The 17,851-nt window shown below is 32.5% G+C and overlaps 1 protein-coding gene across 1 annotated transcript in view; it reads right to left on the bottom strand.

Moving 5' to 3' along the window:
- Positions 1-10,821, bottom strand: part of LOC123527616 (receptor-type tyrosine-protein phosphatase alpha-like) — a 29,065-nt gene extending 18,244 nt beyond the window's left edge. Inside the window, exons 1-6 of the mRNA XM_053523956.1 lie at positions 10,728-10,821; positions 5,650-5,710; positions 3,807-5,474; positions 2,898-3,009; positions 2,588-2,673; positions 363-547 (exon numbers count right to left, since the gene is read on the bottom strand). Of these exons, the coding sequence (XP_053379931.1) occupies positions 363-547; positions 2,588-2,673; positions 2,898-3,009; positions 3,807-5,474; positions 5,650-5,710; positions 10,728-10,748 (2,133 nt within the window). The 5' untranslated portion in view covers positions 10,749-10,821. The remainder of the gene's footprint in view (positions 1-362; positions 548-2,587; positions 2,674-2,897; positions 3,010-3,806; positions 5,475-5,649; positions 5,711-10,727) is intronic.
- Between the last annotated feature and the right edge of the window lie 7,030 nt (positions 10,822-17,851).

Here is a 17,851-nt window from a genome sequence, read left to right as displayed (position 1 = left end):
ACGTTAATCATTTTTCAATGCTCCATGGCTTTTAGCTTTACAAATGTTTATATCATAAAACTTTCTCATGCATTTTATTAAATGCTACCCAATGTACGAGAATATTTATATAGTATAACCAATTACATTATCTTAACTGGTTAAGCTACATCTTTCAAAGAAGGAGAACAGTTATCATATTTTGACCGCTTTTGTCATGTTTACACATCAGATAAACTATCTTTAGTACTTTAGTATTTTTTTACTATTTTGCATGATATGTACACGCGTATGATTAACTTTTCACTACAAATTTACATCTACGGTACGAATTTTCTTTTTAAATAAAAAAAGTAGATGTTTAAGCACAAAATCCCAATTACTTTGAATTCATTTTCAAATGAATCAACGTGTTTCTTGGTAACATACATAAGTAGATTGTCCACGTTCACTCTGTGGTTATTTTGTTCCGTGTTGTAATAAGTCTCGTCGCTCTTGATTGCTCGCTCGTCTACCCTAACGCCGTCAATATCTACTACAGATGATGGAGTAATCACCGAATGGTTCTCTTTTGTACAATACAATATAGATTTTTCAGCATAAACATAACACATATGCTTATAGCCAATAAAGAATTCATGTTCAATGATAAACATATTTAATAGAAATATAATTGGAAGATGATTGTAGCAGGTTATGCTAACTATTCTCGAAAGAAGCACACATTAAATAAGTGAGATAAGTTTTACAAAAATATCGGAAGAGCGTTATATTTTTATAATTAACAATTGTAGAATTGACAAATTAACAATAGTGTATTTCGTACATCATATAACGTATATTATTCAGACTGGATGTAAATAATGTAGTAAGAAATACGATTCTTTGTTGCAAAATATATATACTTCGCTTAATTTAAGATAACATTTTTTTTTATGACATCAATGTTTGCAATTTAATGATATTTGTCCAGTGGCAATAATATTTCTTAAAATTTTTACTTCTTAAGTCACGGTGCATCGGGCATACTAAAAAAAAGTGGTATTCATTTTCTATGGTATTCATATTACATGATTAACAAAATGTCTGTTCTCGAAGAGTATCACTGTATCTTCCAGTTCTTATGAAAAGATTATGTGATGAAGTTCTAAATCTAGATTTTGGATCTTTTACTGTAAACGTTAAGGTATTGTTTACAAATGTAGCTGCCTTTATAAGGTCGTCACAAATTTGCCAAGTAACTATTTTCAGCTAATTGTTCATCATTAAATAATGAGTTTTCTAAATATTCTCTGCTAAATGTGAGTAATGCATCTTGTATTAAAATGAAAGTGAAAATGATTAATTTGATTAAACGCCTATTCCAATACAATGACATTTTCCACTGAACAAACTTTAAGAATATAATTAATGATGAAATGTTAAAACATACACAAAAATGAAAAACTAACACCTGCTGTTATCGCATATAAAACAATTATCGAAAATCTCAAAACAATGTCGTGAAGTCTCCAAAATACAGTGTCTTAAGATTTTTTTAAATATCACCTAGGCAATGCAATTGCTCATTCAGTATATTAATAAAAAAAAGAAAAAAAAAAGAAGATTTTTTGAAGGCATAGAACATTTCAGTCCTAAGCAACCATGTGATTGCGACAACCATGCAAACTGATACGCAAGAAGGATAGTTATGTGTAAGTTGGTTGTATTTGTACCGTATCCCATATGTAATAGTCGGGTAGAGATACGGAAAAAAATCACAGAAAAAATGCCATTTTGCTGCAAGTAGTGCCATCTGCGGGACTAAACACTTTCCATGGAAACCGTACACTCTCCAAGACGAGATAGTGCGCGACAGCAACGACGCAGTCTTATTCCGTGTGCATATTTCTCAGTGCAAAGTACATATTCGCTTTTACTTATAAAATGATAAAACATTTTTTTTTTCTAATTTAATTTCCGACGTAAATGTACACCTAATTTGAAGGTGGCACGTTGATACAGAAAATATTTACGGGTGTTCAATTTGATCTTAATGGATTAAGAGTATTGCCGCCTTTTGGATTTACTGGTTAAGTGACTTTTTATTTAAGGGCTACATTCTGTCTAATTTTGATTCAAATCTTACAAAATGTAGCTGAGATAAAAAAAAATTGTGAAGTTAGAAAATTAGTGAGTATAAATACTTTTGAGAATTATATCAAATAACCTGTACAACCAAGTGAATGTCACCATTACAAAATAAGTTGTAAACTTGACAATGTGTTTTTTCTTTATTTATGATGGGTTGTTTTCAAAAGTAGCTACATACGTTGAATAAGTCTTAAGGGTAAAGGGGACAGTTTCCTATATGTATATAGGGCAAAACTATTTTCAGTATTTTCCGACTTTCAAAGGTATATAATTTATGATCAAGCCTGGGCACCTATAATTTGTAATACATATTTCCGTTTTAAACTTGATTCTCAGTCAGTATAACAAGTTTAAAGAAATTATGCCTGTATGAAAATGTTGGCTCTATATACATATAGGAAACTGTCCCATTTACCCTTGAGTACACTTTTGGTAGAATGGTAAAAGGCAAATATAGCATAATTTATGTTCTTACCTGTGATGTTTCCATATGTATGCTCTTCCCTGGCTGTGTGTCTCGGCATTTCTCTATTTCGTCCACTACTTTCATTTTTGCTTTGCCTAATAATAACTAAGTAAGTTCGTACACGTATCGTTGCATATTCAAAATAAAATATTAAAACTTTAAATATTTGATAATTAATAATGAAATACTGCATTTTCATCAAATAGCTAGAGTAAGATTTTAATTGTAATAATTAATGTTCATACAGTTTATTTGCAGATAATAGTAATACAGAATGTATATTCAAATAGGTATGTCTTGTGTATATGTAATTACTGACCTTCGTTTGTAGACAAAAGCCACCACAATGACCACAGTTACTAAAATAATTAGTCCGACAACTCCTCCTACAATGGGCCCTGTCACTTCAGTAGAGTCGCTCGATTTTTGTCCTTCAAATGAATAGTTGTGTACAATTTTAAGTCAAACCTATCTACTAAAGACATACGGCAACATTTCAGCTTCAGTTATTGAGATCTAACCACATGTGCCACATGTTGTTTTAGAAACTGCGAATCAAGGATATAAATATCTTAATTCTAAAGTACTTTGGGGTCTCTCTGTGTTTTAGCTGTACCGTCACACCGACAAAGGTAAAGGCCATATGGTGGCATTTTAGGGGGAGACCATGTTTGCTCCTCTCCTGACATCATTTCAACACGCGTGAGCACCTGGATAGAACCAATGGCCATCTGTTAGCTGGGTAGATGGCTCCTTCAAATGAAAACATTTAGGTTTCGAGCCTACAGTGCCTACGGGCTAGTGAGTTTAAGTAAGCGACCTTAAACAGTCGTTCACGAAAGGCCCCGTCAGTCGATAGAGTGAATATTTTTAGTGAAGTCTTTCAAGTATAATCTTTTAAACAAATGTTTGTTTCCCCAGGTTTTTCAAAAGAGAACGTATCTAATTTAATGTAATATGACTCAATAAATCACCATGTAATAACTCGTGCAAAAAGCTTTATCAGATCAAATTTTGTGATACTCATGAAGCTGTGTATAAGCTTAGAATGTATAAGAATGTAATGTCAATAATATAATTCAAATATCAATACGTTTTTCTACTAATAGTACATATGACTATCATATGTCTACAGAAAACGTTTCTATTACAATTTCAAGATTGTTTCAAAAACGTATGTATAGCAATTTAAGCATCCTAATTTTGGCAATACAAAGATAAATTTTACCTGAACTTTTAGTACACACAGGATCATCAGATGAACATCCGTTTGTGCATTGGCCTGTATCCCGCATGCACAAATTGTCAATACATTGGCTATTGCAGGACTCAGAACAATTTGGACCGTAAAAGCCATCCACACATCCGTGGAGGCAGTTTCCATGCTTTAATTCGCATCTACTCGAGTTTGCATCCTGTGATTTGTTGCAAGACAATGAACACGTTGCGTTGCAAAATCGACCGTACATGTCATTTTTGCAAGAATGGCATTCACCTGTTACCAAATCACAAGAATCGAGACAATTTGAGGAACATGTTACGTTGCACTGTTCGCTAGAATATCCGGATATGCACTTGTTGCACTCGGAGTTGGACGAGCAATTCAAACAGTAACCGCCCTTAATACAACACTTATCTCCAGAATAATTCCCTTTGCAACCAAGATCACAGTTCCCTGTAGCTCTATTACACACACCATTCGAACAGTGAGAAGAACATTCATCATTGCATGTTGACCCATAATACCCCTTGGCACAGTCGTTACATTCGTTTCCAAAATAGTTAACACTACAGGCGAAACAATGCCCAGACGTTTTGTTACATTTATCGTCAGCACAATTCTGAGGACAGGTAAGATTACATGATTTTCCATATTTACCGTCCTCACAAGCTTCGCACTTTTTCCCACTGAAATTGTCTTTGCATCCGTATGAACATTCACCGGTATCTCTTTCACAATTAACATCCTTGCAATTATTAGGGCAAGACGCGTTGCAGGCATCCCCATAATTACCATTTACACATGCATTACACGTTTCGCCAACAATCGTTGCAAATATGCATCCATCCAAACAATTACCTGAAGATTTCCCACAACGTTTATTTTTGCAAAGCATAGGGCAGGTCTTCTCACATGATGCTCCAAATTTACCAGGGACACAGTCAGTACAGTTACGACCGGAGAAATTGGTTTTACATGTGCAATTTCCAGACTCAATCTGACATATGCTGTTTTCACATCCGACTGAGCAATCATCCTGGCAAGTCATTCCATATTTACCCGGCACACATTGTGAGCAATTATTATAAGACGAACAAGTGATACAATTGTCCCGACATCCATGGGTACAGTTATTCAACAAAAGACGATCGGTAATGTCAAACTCATAACCATTATATTTACCTTCTCTGCATTTACTACACTTGTCTTTTGCTGAACAGGTGACACAGGTAGATGGACATTTACCGAGGCATGATGAACTTACGTTATAGTAACCATCTTCACATGACACACATACATCCTGCACACATTTACAGTGTAATGGGCAATAACGATATCGACAGTCATTGAAACCATTTGCATTGTAATGTTCATCAATGCATTTTGTGCAATAGGTGCTTGATGTACATGTCTTACAGCCTACGGAACATTTTGATGAACAGTTAGAACTTGGGCCAGGATAATAGCCTGCCTTACACTTTGTACATGTATATGCCAAAGCTGAGCATTCAACGCAATTAGAGTAATCACATTTTAGAACGCAACGACCACCTCTATATCCGTCAATGCAGCCATTGTAACAGTTGCCTTCTGGCCAGTAACCATGTGGACCACAGTCTCTATTTTTACAGCATGCACAGTCATCTAAACAGTTAGGATCAAAGGTGCCCGTGTCTGTGAAAACGTACATGTTAAAAGTAAATGCATTGTTTTAAATATTGCCACCATGAATTTGTAATAAACGATACACAATACAAATAAAAGCAGAATACATTTGCTTTAATCAAATATCAAATTATTATTGTTGACTGCTTATCATAATCTAGATGATTTTGAATTTTGAACTTACCTATTCCGTTTACAGTATTCGTTCTAAGGAGAAACCAAGCAAACATCACCAAGACGAACATCTGTAAAGTAATAAATCTTAATTATTCTTCTCTTGAGGGACAATGACGTAATAGTGAATTGTACTTTGCCATGGAATTAGGAAATGTAACGTAAGTAATATCTACAACTTGAGTAGGTTTGATAAACACTAACACTTATTTCTATGATTTTCATTATAAGTCCTCATAATTGCAGATAAAATGCAATTGAACTGCAATCATCTAGATGGTAAATAAATTGTAGAGACAACGTTAGCTTGCATATTTCACTTTGTAACGTGACACTTGTTATTTAATCATTATGCGTAGATGTCATTTGTTCTTTATTTTAACCGATCTAGCATTGTTAACAGCCTTTAGATTTTTATTGTTTCATTCTCGTACATGGCATTCTTTATCTTATTGTTTGCGAGGTCGTATTAACTCTTAGATATTACTCTTGGATTATCTCCTTTTGTTGGTACATGTATTGTGTCATTTGCTTACAATGCAAATGAACGTTACAGCTGGTAAACGATTTTTAAAGCAATCTATTCAAATATATTCTATTTGGTGAGACAAGTTCTTACACATCTAATTACGAATATTAATACTATTTATAACATACTGACTGATTTAATTGGTAATATGTCTCCAGCATGCATGTTCAAATATTAATCAAGGTATATCTCCTGTATGCATGGGTAAGTGTATTTACTTCCTTTAGTTAGATGTATTCTGTAGTATGTTTGAACATATATGCTTGCTATATTATATAAAGGGTATATCTCTTGCTGGTTCCATCTGCGTGATTAAAGAATTTTGCGATCATTTTTACATTAAGATACCGTTAGTGTTCTGCAAGTTTGCAAAAGATGATCATCAGATTTATATCGAGGAATATGCACCAGTTCTGAAACGGAAATATTGTGTGGCTTTAGCTACGCATTACAAATCCGCGAAAAAAAAAAAAAAAAAAAAAAGAACAACAAGCGCATCTTTTTCGTTACGAAACTAGTAGTATGTTTGTTCTACATTCATTTTTACGTATAAAATGACATACATTTTGTTTTACTGAGCAAAGTCATTCATTTATCATGTTTATGTAGTGTCATTCACACTCCTGCTATGAAATGTAATAGAATGATTGACGAATATTCCATTCAACAGAGTTGATTAAATTTGAATTTCATCAATTCATTATGTTCAAGGTATATTCGAGGGATTAAGGACTTACTGATTATAGGACTTTTGATGTTATGGTAACTTTTTTGCAACCGTTACCGCTCAATTGCTATTGTTGCTATGTTTTATTAAAATAGAATAATCATTAAACATTGTGTCTAATTTTCTTTTAGACATGCCGATGTTTTGCTGAAATAAAAACAAAACACAAGGTGTGCAGAAAGAAAAGTTGTTAATTATATAGCCTGACTTTATATAAATAAATAATTTATTTATTTTGAACACGTGAAAAAGATAGTCCTGTTACATTTAATAACATACACTTTACATACTGATTTATCTAAAATTAACATCGTCAGTACTTTGAAGGAAATGTACGGTGGCATAGAGGCGACATATGAAATATTTTATTTATCACGTGCGCACGTGTTAGCTATCACGTGGGAACGTGTTAATTAACTATCACGTTCGCACGTTCTCAACACGTAGCTAGCACGTGCGCAAGTGATAAATAATATAAATAATATAAACGTGATAGCTATCACGTGCGAACGTGTAAGCTACCACGTGCGAACGTGATAGCTAACAAGTGCGAACGTGATAGTTATGACGTGTACTTTATTTATCACGTGCGCACGTGTTAGCATCACGTGCACATGTGTTAATTATCACGTTCGCAGGCGGTAGCTAACACGTGCGTAAGTGATAAATAAAATATTTCTTATGCCCCCTCCAAGCCACAGTAGAAATGTATACAAATATACTTATACTTTAACTGTGAAGAATATGATCAATTATACAACAAACAAATACTTGCAATTGTTCTGATTCAATGATAACGCTGGAACGGTAATGGAAAATTACTCCGTGCATGCGCTAAACATTGTAGAACAAAAGCAAAATAAAATCGATTAATTATGCCTTTTTGTCGCGTTTTCATGATTTTTTATTTAATACGTTAATACCTGATGGATAGCTTATTACATTTACATTAATCAATAGTTGCATCTCATATAATTGACACTCTTCGATATACTTTAACTTGCAAAATGATATTTTCAAACTGGAAAAAATGTTTTCAAAGCCGATAGGGAAAATGTACTAAAATAAATCAGGACAACAATATATCCAGACTACAAATTACAATGACTTAATAAGCACTGTTTACACGATGATCGCAAATGTTGATATGACAATGAAGTTTGTTTCTGTGAGAGCGTGAAATTTCCAAAATCGTTATAACGGTTGAATATGCGTCAAATATTGAAGTACATTGTTTTGTAATTAAATTTTGAATCTGGGTAATTTGCAAATGTTGAAAAAATGATAAAATAAAAACTTATCGCCTTACTGTTCAAACAATGAAGTAATTGAAATCTCTATAATGATAAATATACCATAAGCAGTGTTAATATGCATTTCCGGTGGGCGGGGGAGGGGTGTGAATAGGGTGTGCTATCCGAGGCCAATGGCTAAGGTCACTGGCTTCCACTTAATTGCCCCTCACCGAAGTGGAGACGAAACCTCGCTCATGGTGTAGAATTCTTTCAAGTGAGGAAACCATCCACATGGCTAAAAGTCGATGGTTCAAAACCTGGCGAGTAGCCAGATGATCTATAAGACATAGTGTCAATAAAAACTAAACATTGTGTTGTCAATGTGTTTCTTTTTGTAACTGATTTTTTTTTTTTTTTTTTTTTTTTGGTAAATAGCTTTTTCGAAAGAGTGCATTCTTTCTTCAAAGCATACCTTATTCACAGTTGCGTCATAATATTTCGTGGTACATTTTCCCCTCACTTATAACTTATCATACGCCATTGAAATAAAATGTGTAATTGTCATACAACATATCACATCATATGTTTCACCGATGCTACCATTTTGAGGTAAACAAGGCAGTTTTAACTATGTCATACACAGGTTAAAGTGCATATCAAACAAATTTTATGAATATTTTTTTTTGTAAATGTGTCTTTTTAGTTTGATAAGTTCTTTTAGAATGTTATCGTGATATAAAACATAATTTCATTTAATGTTATATGACGTTACGCACGGTGCTACGCCTTAAACATATTCATGTCTCTTTGCATGTTATTCATGTCCATCTTTTGTTTTATCATTTTGTATGGATCCCTTGTAAATTAAGTCCTAGAAAAAGTCTTTCCATGCCACTAATTTTCAGAGTTTGACTGACAATATTTCACAAAAGCCCTGCCCGGGTTTACGGACGTGTAATTTGTAATTCACAAAACTCGGCTTCGTTTGATTTGCAAAATGTTATTTTTAACAAAACCAATGCTAAGCTAAATTTTGCATACATTATGTCCCAACATTAGATGCTACATTTAAAACACTGCAGAATTTTCCAGCATAGAGTTACGGTGTAATGAATATGTGCTATGCAAAACTTGGTCTCTTGCTAGTTCCGGTAGTTTAGGCGCCGATCTGCGGTAAGGGTGTCCTGGGATCAAATCCAACATCGAGGACTGTACATTTTCACCGTGTCGATATTTTTAGCAATTTCATTTCTTTTAGTTTGTTACAGTTAGGAAGTGTGCCCCGTTAGATCTTAATAATGTGTACTAGTATCATAATATCAACAAATAAACTTTTAACTATGCATATCATTAATAATAAGTCCAATATTTTCATAAAATATGAGGTTTCTTATTTTTGATCAAGGAAGTTTTGAAGTTATCTCAATATGTTATAAGAATGTACCAGTAAAATAATGTTTTATAAGGTCACTATTTTTATATTTTTTTCTGAAGATAAAAGGTTAATCTTAGTTTAGTAAGAATGTGTTGTCTTAGATATGTTTGATCTTGTTTGAAACATTGACATAATCAGGACAGTCGAAACTAATACGAAACTATTGTTTTTGTTATTTTGGATCTTGTTTGTAACGGTGTCACAGTCAGGATTAAAATGATTCAATAGCTCATAGAAAAACATGAAATTGAAATGTTTATATTTAATATTTTTCAGTATAATGAGACAAAAATCTAGCAAAATATAGAAGGCTGCATTTTGTTTGTTTACACATCATTTGGAGAATCATGACCATTATTATAGTCGTCACATAAGTATAATCACACAAAATAAACGGATATGTTTGAAAATGATGAATTGAGAATTACATTACTAATGTCTTAGTTGTGTAATAGATATGAAGTAATGTACAAACAAGAAAAAACTATCAGAAAACTACGAGAGGAAGTGTTGAATTACAAGACAAACGGAGATAAATGTTTAAATCTATATTAAACAGTGATATTGTACAAGCGAATATGTACAAAAGAAGCGATACAAACAGGTTAGAGCACGTAAAAAGAACGCGAAGAAAGAAATATTGATTAGAATGCGATAAATATGGCTATCCAGCTAAACAGTAGACATTTAAATTCAAGCAATACATCTAAAATGAAATTGGCATACTTGGCTCAAGAAAAATATTATTTATTTTTCTTGCAAAATGTTCCAAAATTATGTAGAACCGACAAATTTCAATTTGTAGTCATTTTTGTTTGCAATGTATTCAAAATTGCCGACGAAGATTTCATATGCCGGCGACAAACGTTCAAAATTAGTCCTTCCATTAACTCTGTTGCTATATTCAATATGAGAATATAAGTAGCGTACATGTACGTATACACAAGGGTACATTATGTCCGATTGATAATATCATTATTAATTCAAATACAGACTGAGGTGCAACTGCAACCGAGCTTACAATTTTCTTTATGACATGTCCGCGTAAATATAAAGCAATAAATGAATAATGGGAATTGTTCCAAAATGATTTCATTCAGAAATAATTTTAAAATTCAAAACAAGTGACAATCATATATTAACATTGTGCGTGTGTACGTACCGTTTTTGAAATCCAGTTCATTTTTTATTTGTAAGAAATATCCTTTTTTGTCACAATTGTGTCCGTCGAACATAAAATAGCAGACAGTAAGTAGTAAATTGTAGTTTGCGACCAAAGTTAAATAGGTTTTATTTGTAAAACAGGAAGTGAAATAAAGATACGTTGTAAAGTCCTAAGTACAAGATCATGTTCAATAACTTTAAACAATAGACCAGAATAGGGTACAATATTGTTTTATCTTTCCATGTTCATCTAACAACAGTTATTTTGTGTTTTGAATCAAAAATCAAGGAAAGTGATAAATGCTATGCTGCAAAATGTTTAAGGGACAATGCCCTGAAGAAAATAAAAAACATTATAAGCGAAAGGGAAGTTTAAATGTGTCAGGAGATTATTGCTGACGACTCGTGTTATAGACATTAAAAATAACGTTCAGTCACGTTTTATAAATTAAAGAGCTTGATACGGCAGTGTCCCATTTCATAAATACGACAAGGATATTATATGAACAGTATTTATTGATTCGTAGGTATGTGTAGAAAATGCATTTAATGGCGATAAACATTGAATAAATGGTATTCATAAGTTGTATTGATTAATTGTGTATGATTTGACAGCGTCATAATGACGCTGGGTCGCTAAAGCAAGAAGGAAGTTTCAACATAAAAAAGCTAACATGTGATAAAAAGAATAATTATATTCTTAAACGCGTGATTTTGAAAATTAAAATAACATATATCAAGTTATATATTAGCTATTCAATTGTCTACGTGCCATTTTTGAAATCAAGTTCATTTTCATACTTCAAATATATATTCATTTAGCACATTTTTCGGTTGAATATGAATATAGGCGACAGTAAGTAGCACATTCTCGTGTGCAAACAAACTTACAGAAACAATAATGGTGACTAAGGAAGAGAAACAGAAACGATTTTTTTATACATTTCCATAACTACGGAATCATATAAAGATTGAAAACAAAAGACAATGGTATCATAAGTTGAATCAGCGTTTATGTTATCATCTTCATCAGGTAGTATAACAGTTTTATTAAGATACTATTGTTTTTAAGGACATAAGTATCATTCAATAGCATCAGATTAATTGTTCAAAATTCACTCTTTCTTAAATTTTCGGTCGCTTTTCCTTTATCCAAACAAGTATAATTATTAATTCAGCTATGTAATATACATTTTACCATATTTGTTTAGTATTAAGGCCAGAGTTTTTTTTATTTTTTGTTACTCGGATTTTGGGCAGAAAAATGTTGACAGGAGGAGGGAAAAAAATAAAAATAAAAAGGCAGTAAAATTTACTAAAACAACAGACGATAAGTGATCACTTGAAATGTGTTGCCTGAAAGGATTTTAACACTACTTTGATACGCATTTAACATGTAATACAAAGAAAATTACCATTCTGTGTTTAACTTTTTTATTATCTTGAACGTAAAATTGATGATTTCAAAAACTTTAACAAAATCACTCTTTGGGCATGGGTACTATTTGCCCTTGGTCATAACATCTCCGGTGAGTATTAAATTGATGATTGAATAGCAATTTTCAATGGTCTGATAGGCTGGTTTCATTTTTAGCATGTGCATACTTTTATTATTTTTAATTCATAAACTTTTTTGACCAAGATCTTTATTTAATACATTTTAATATTTATTTGTTGTGTTATAAGTCACACTGACACAATTTTATAGGTCATATGGTGACTTTCCAGACTTAAATGGTGCAGGAAGACCCCATGTAATCTCAGGCAAGAATTGGCATCTGGGTAGAATGGTCTACCCCATGTCAGCCAGCTGGATATCTTTTTCACATGATGACCTGAGTGGGGCTCGATCCCACAGTGGTTAGGGGCAAGTGATTTAAAGTCGGGTCACTCTTTATTTTATATTTGATGGCCAGAAAATGACTGAAAGCATAAGTAGCTAGATAGGTCCCTGAAAATGATTTGTATGCAATGGAATATATAGATAAATACCTCCAATCAGCAACTTGTAATATATATATATGTCTTCATAAGCATATCACAGGGTTTTATCCCCTACATAATAGGGTTCTTCCCTCTGAAAATATCTTTTAAATTATGCAGTTTTCCCCAAAAACTGACTTTACATCAGGTTTTTTATTTCCCTTTGCCCAAACACCGAGCTGTTTTTGCTCCAAAATTATCACAGGCCTGGGCCCCTTTCCCTAGTGATCCCTCCTGGTAAAAAACAACAACCCAAAATCTGAAGCGGATGACTCCTTTGTTTGGCAGCACTTTGTTGCTCCTATACCTCATCCCGATGTAATATTAACTGCTAAAGGCATGTCAAATTCACATTCAATGTTGCCGTTGTTATTTACGTCGGGTAAATCTATGTTTTTCTAACATTTTGAGACACTGTTACTGACCGTAACCGTTTCGCTAAGTTTTTTCTAGCTTTCATCTTCTTGGCTTTTACAGAACTTGTTTTTCGTTGTTTTATTGTCTATTTATATACTAGATCACATACCAAATATTCCGCCTTTCCATCACGCATATATCGTTCAAAGACAATCTTAAATTTCACTCGAGTTTTTGTTTACGTACGGGAGACGCTTCCATTTGAGCGGAAATTGCGCCTATATGACACTGACGGATAATGCGCTGAAGAATATCGACGTTGTCGTCGTCAGAATGTAGCAAAACATCGATCGTCGCCCGAAAATAATTTTGAAATTTTTGAAATTTCAATTTTATTTTTTTTCGAAAATGACGGAAAATAGGGTCGGCGGGTCTGAGTAACGAAAAATCAAAGAACTCTGGCCTAATGACGTGATTGACATTAATATTTAAAAAGAGTGTATTTTGAATGAATAGTTTTGTTGTAAAACAGTCTATATTAATACCTGATTGAACAATTTGTCCAAGTTACGAACAAAAAAAATTACAGTCGAAATTTTCCGGGAGACTCGGTCTGAAACCGGCTTCATATATAACCTTGTTACATGAAAATGATATGGACAACTATTTTTCTTGAATAGATATATATATATAGCGTAAATTACATTAAAGTACTGAAAAAGGAGGTTATCTAAGAACACGATGTACCTTGGTTTGGGCCCGTTCGTCTGTATATCCTTGAAATAGGCTAACATTCATTTTAGTACGTTTTTTTTTCTGTGCAACAAAATTTCGACACTTAAGATACTTTTGTCAAAAGCTAATTCTATTTCTTTCCCACTGAAGTTATTGTTGACGTTTGTTTAGAAGGTATGTGATATGTGTGTTCCTTTGACAAATCAATTTTTTCTCAGTATTAAACATTGGTAAAATGTTATTTGATTGAGAGTTTTATTGCCAAAACGTATTTGTCATCCGTTTTTCTGTAATTTGGATAAATATAGAGGCATTAGTATTAAGAAAAGTAAAACGCAAAATTATGATAAATTCTTTAATTTAGTCAGTTATTAGTCAACAGAGGTAACAAAATGTGCAACATACATCACGCCTTATAGCACCAATTTATCTATTACAAAGATATATTGTTGGATTACATATAGGACCAGAAATTACAATAACAACAAGCCGAATAGTTAACTTAATATTTATAGGTATGTAATAAATTTAACGGTATGAGTAGATTAATTTAACCCTTATCATGCTTGACACAATTGATTCTGTCTTTGCGACCAGTGTAGATCCGTGCAGTCTGATAAAGATCTGTACTGTTCGCCATTCAGTCAGTATCTTTTTGGTAAGCTTAACAGCTTATGGTACTGTCCAAATTGAAAGATGGACAAGTTCATTATAGCAATTTAGCAGAGTAAGCGTAAATAATACAATACTCAAAGCAATTATACAAGGCATGGTCCATTTTTCAAAGATTCTGTAAGATGTATCTTTAATCTGAAGGGTGAAGTTTTGAATAGATAGTCAATATGTTCTTTAACAAAGGATGGTCGAGATGTAGATATCACTTCTAAAACATAGTCGTCTAATATTGCACACTGTCGCATTCCTCTAATTTATGATAATAAATAATATATGAAACAACAGTATAGAAATCTGAACAAAACTATACGGTGATATTAATAATTTTGTAATTTCGTAATTAACATGTTAGCCAAAATGATATACTGTATGTATTACAATCTCAAAAGAAGACAATAGTTACAAAATACAAACATAATCAAACAAATTGACAGAAAAGGAAACATACTGCGATTTTTGCATTATTTCATATTTTTAAATAAACAAAGAAATGAACATACTTAGAATTACGAAGTATACTTACTGTAAGTCATTAAACAAAAACATTCGCTTAAGTTACCACACTGTTCCATGCTCATGCACAGAAGAGATATTATAGTTTTAGTGGGCAGTACATGGAACGCATACGTGTTTTAAGGAAGTATCACATGTATGTCTATTTGCTATCAAATTGACTGAAAAAGTATATAAAGCCAAAGAAACCACAGGTTTAAGATAGTTAATGGAGCACGAAGACTACAATAAATTCAAACTAAGTCAAATTAATTGAGAAAAGTAAACTTATTAATATCCACAAATTAACAGAATGTTTCGCCGCCACAAATGTCTTACATGTCGTGTATAAGTTGTAAAGTGTGGTCCTCTTCTGTTCTTTACTGTATATATCAAACCATTTGAAAATTTATTTCGATGCCACATGACAAATTTTACGTTAAGTAAAATATTTTTCCGTTACTGAAATATCATTAATTTGAAGCATTGCCATAAATATAATCTTATCTCTGTTATTATTAGTAATGAAACATGTATACTTGAAAATGGGTCTCAGTTTCGTTGTAGTAGTTGTTGTTCTATACGCATATATGTACCCCCAATTGACGAATCACCGACAGGTACATACTTTCGACAAACTATTAAATTTTTCATCATGTATGCTATATACTTTGACAGTGAAAGACAACCAAGTGTAGCACTCAATCAAAACGTCTCAGATCCTGACAAATGAGACTGTGTTCAAAGTTATTAGAGGAGACGAAACCTCTTCGATAAGTATCCAGTCATCAAAAGCACAAACGTTTGTATGACATTATTTAAGCCTCTGTGCCTGAAGATTATCCTAATGCATTTCATCTCCAAAAATAAAATCCAAAGTAACTGTCGAAAACATTGAGTGGTCATGCTTGACTTTGTACGTCTATTTAAATTTGTTACCTTCAAATTAATCAAACTAAATGGTTTTGATGGGTTAGTTGTCCAGTCTAGTTCAATAATGAGTGACTGAAAACTGCAAAAAAAAAAAGGCAGTAATTGATATTACTTATGAGTCATATGGTATTATGGGTTTGTGACGGAAACAATATTTGTATATTATCAGGGGTGATGTTTCACAATGTTTAAATCGACCACAGAAACATTGGTACATTTAATTGTGTTTAATCGTTTATGAAACTGAAAACTTTGACCAAAAAGACCACGTTTACTATAGTTCTTTTGATTTATACTTTTGACGATAATGAACAAACAATGATCAGAAATACATGCAAATAATATGACGTCATATATCTACAACAACTTCCGAAAACTCGAAAGTGTGGAATTTCAATGTAAAAACTGAATTTTTTACAATGTATTGTTTTCATTCTATGTTGCTTTTAAAAAATATTGAAAACTGTCACTAACTAAGAATAAATGATATAGATGGCTATATCAGTTTAGCGGGCAAGTGCTAGTACGAGTCTTCCTCGGTTTCTAAACATTTATTGCCAGATACTTTGGCGTTACGTATTTACAAAATAACTTTTTTTTTCTGAATTGAAAAAGGGAACTATCAGGAAGAAAATGTCCTAGGGTGAATTTATAACAACATTGTGACATATATGTTGTTTTTTTTACTTTAATGTAAATTCAGATACAGAAATATAAATAAACTTATCATTTGTCGTAATATTAATAAATTGCTATTACACTGTCAGTCTGAACACCAATTATACAGACCGTAGGCAGAGTAGTTGTAGCTGTAGTCGTAGGCCGTTACAGTCGTTTACCAAGATTAGTTTCCCTTACACCATCTAATTCATCTCCCGGCACGAATTAATCACAACTGATCGAGCAATATCCGCTATATTTTGAAGTATGTAAGACAAGCCGTTTTGTGCTGAGAAACTATATCATCCAATTTTGTAGGTATAAATAAAAATATCTACAGGTTGCCATATTTGTATAAAACATAGATATGCATTTGTTTGTCATGCATTGCTTTTGCTTTCTTGATGAGTCTGAGCAGCTGTAACGAAGACATCAAGAAATTGGTTTACCTAAATGAAAGAGTCGTTGCGTCTTGGTTTAAATATCCTTTTGAATTAATTGTTTGAAAAAAAAACTAAGGCTAGTCCTGTCAAGACCATTACTAGCTGAAGTTGAATGCATCCTATAAAACTGTATTTGATGCAAACATTTTCAAGTTAAGACCTACTAGGAAAGAGTCTCGCAATCTCTAAATAAGTAAGATGCAACACGTTATAGAAAACACTTTACAAGATTGTATCGCGAAGTGTAATTATCTTCGTAACGAAATAAACTATTTTATGTGAAACGTACATAAATTAAGCCCGCTAGCTATGAACTGCACTAAAACATGACATTCATTTCAATTCTTAAACTAGGGGACATGCATTAAGAATTTAAGATATTTAAAAGAAAATATTCAGGGGAAATAGGCTTATATAAATCTGGTGGCATCGAACAGATAATTTGACAAAATAAAACATTCTTAACACCATTTTATATAAGCATGCCTATTCTGTATTTCATATGAAACTGCTTCGATCAAACTTATAGTTACAGTGAACATATGCGATTTTAGAATTATTTTTAATATGAATAAAGCGGACTGAAAGAGAATTGTTTGCAGATTTATGATTTGTAAATGTTTGCACGTGTATTTGAAATTCAAAAAGATTAACCTTGTGGTTGTCAGGAAATACTTGTTCAACAAACCCCCATGGAAGTGCAATATATGTCAACAAAACACTTTTTGAGTCACTCTACTGAAATTTAGTAGGCCTCGAGTTGAGTTTTGTAGCGTACATATTCTTATAAAAGTCTAATTCTAATTTAATACTCTACATAATTAGTATTTCAGTTCTTTAAGGT

Source organism: Mercenaria mercenaria, chromosome 14, assembly GCF_021730395.1.
Source record: "Mercenaria mercenaria strain notata chromosome 14, MADL_Memer_1, whole genome shotgun sequence".
In the NCBI taxonomy this organism is placed as follows: domain Eukaryota; kingdom Metazoa; phylum Mollusca; class Bivalvia; order Venerida; family Veneridae; genus Mercenaria; species Mercenaria mercenaria.
Note: the sequence above shows the minus strand (reverse complement) of the source record. Positions and strands in the feature narration are given on the sequence as shown.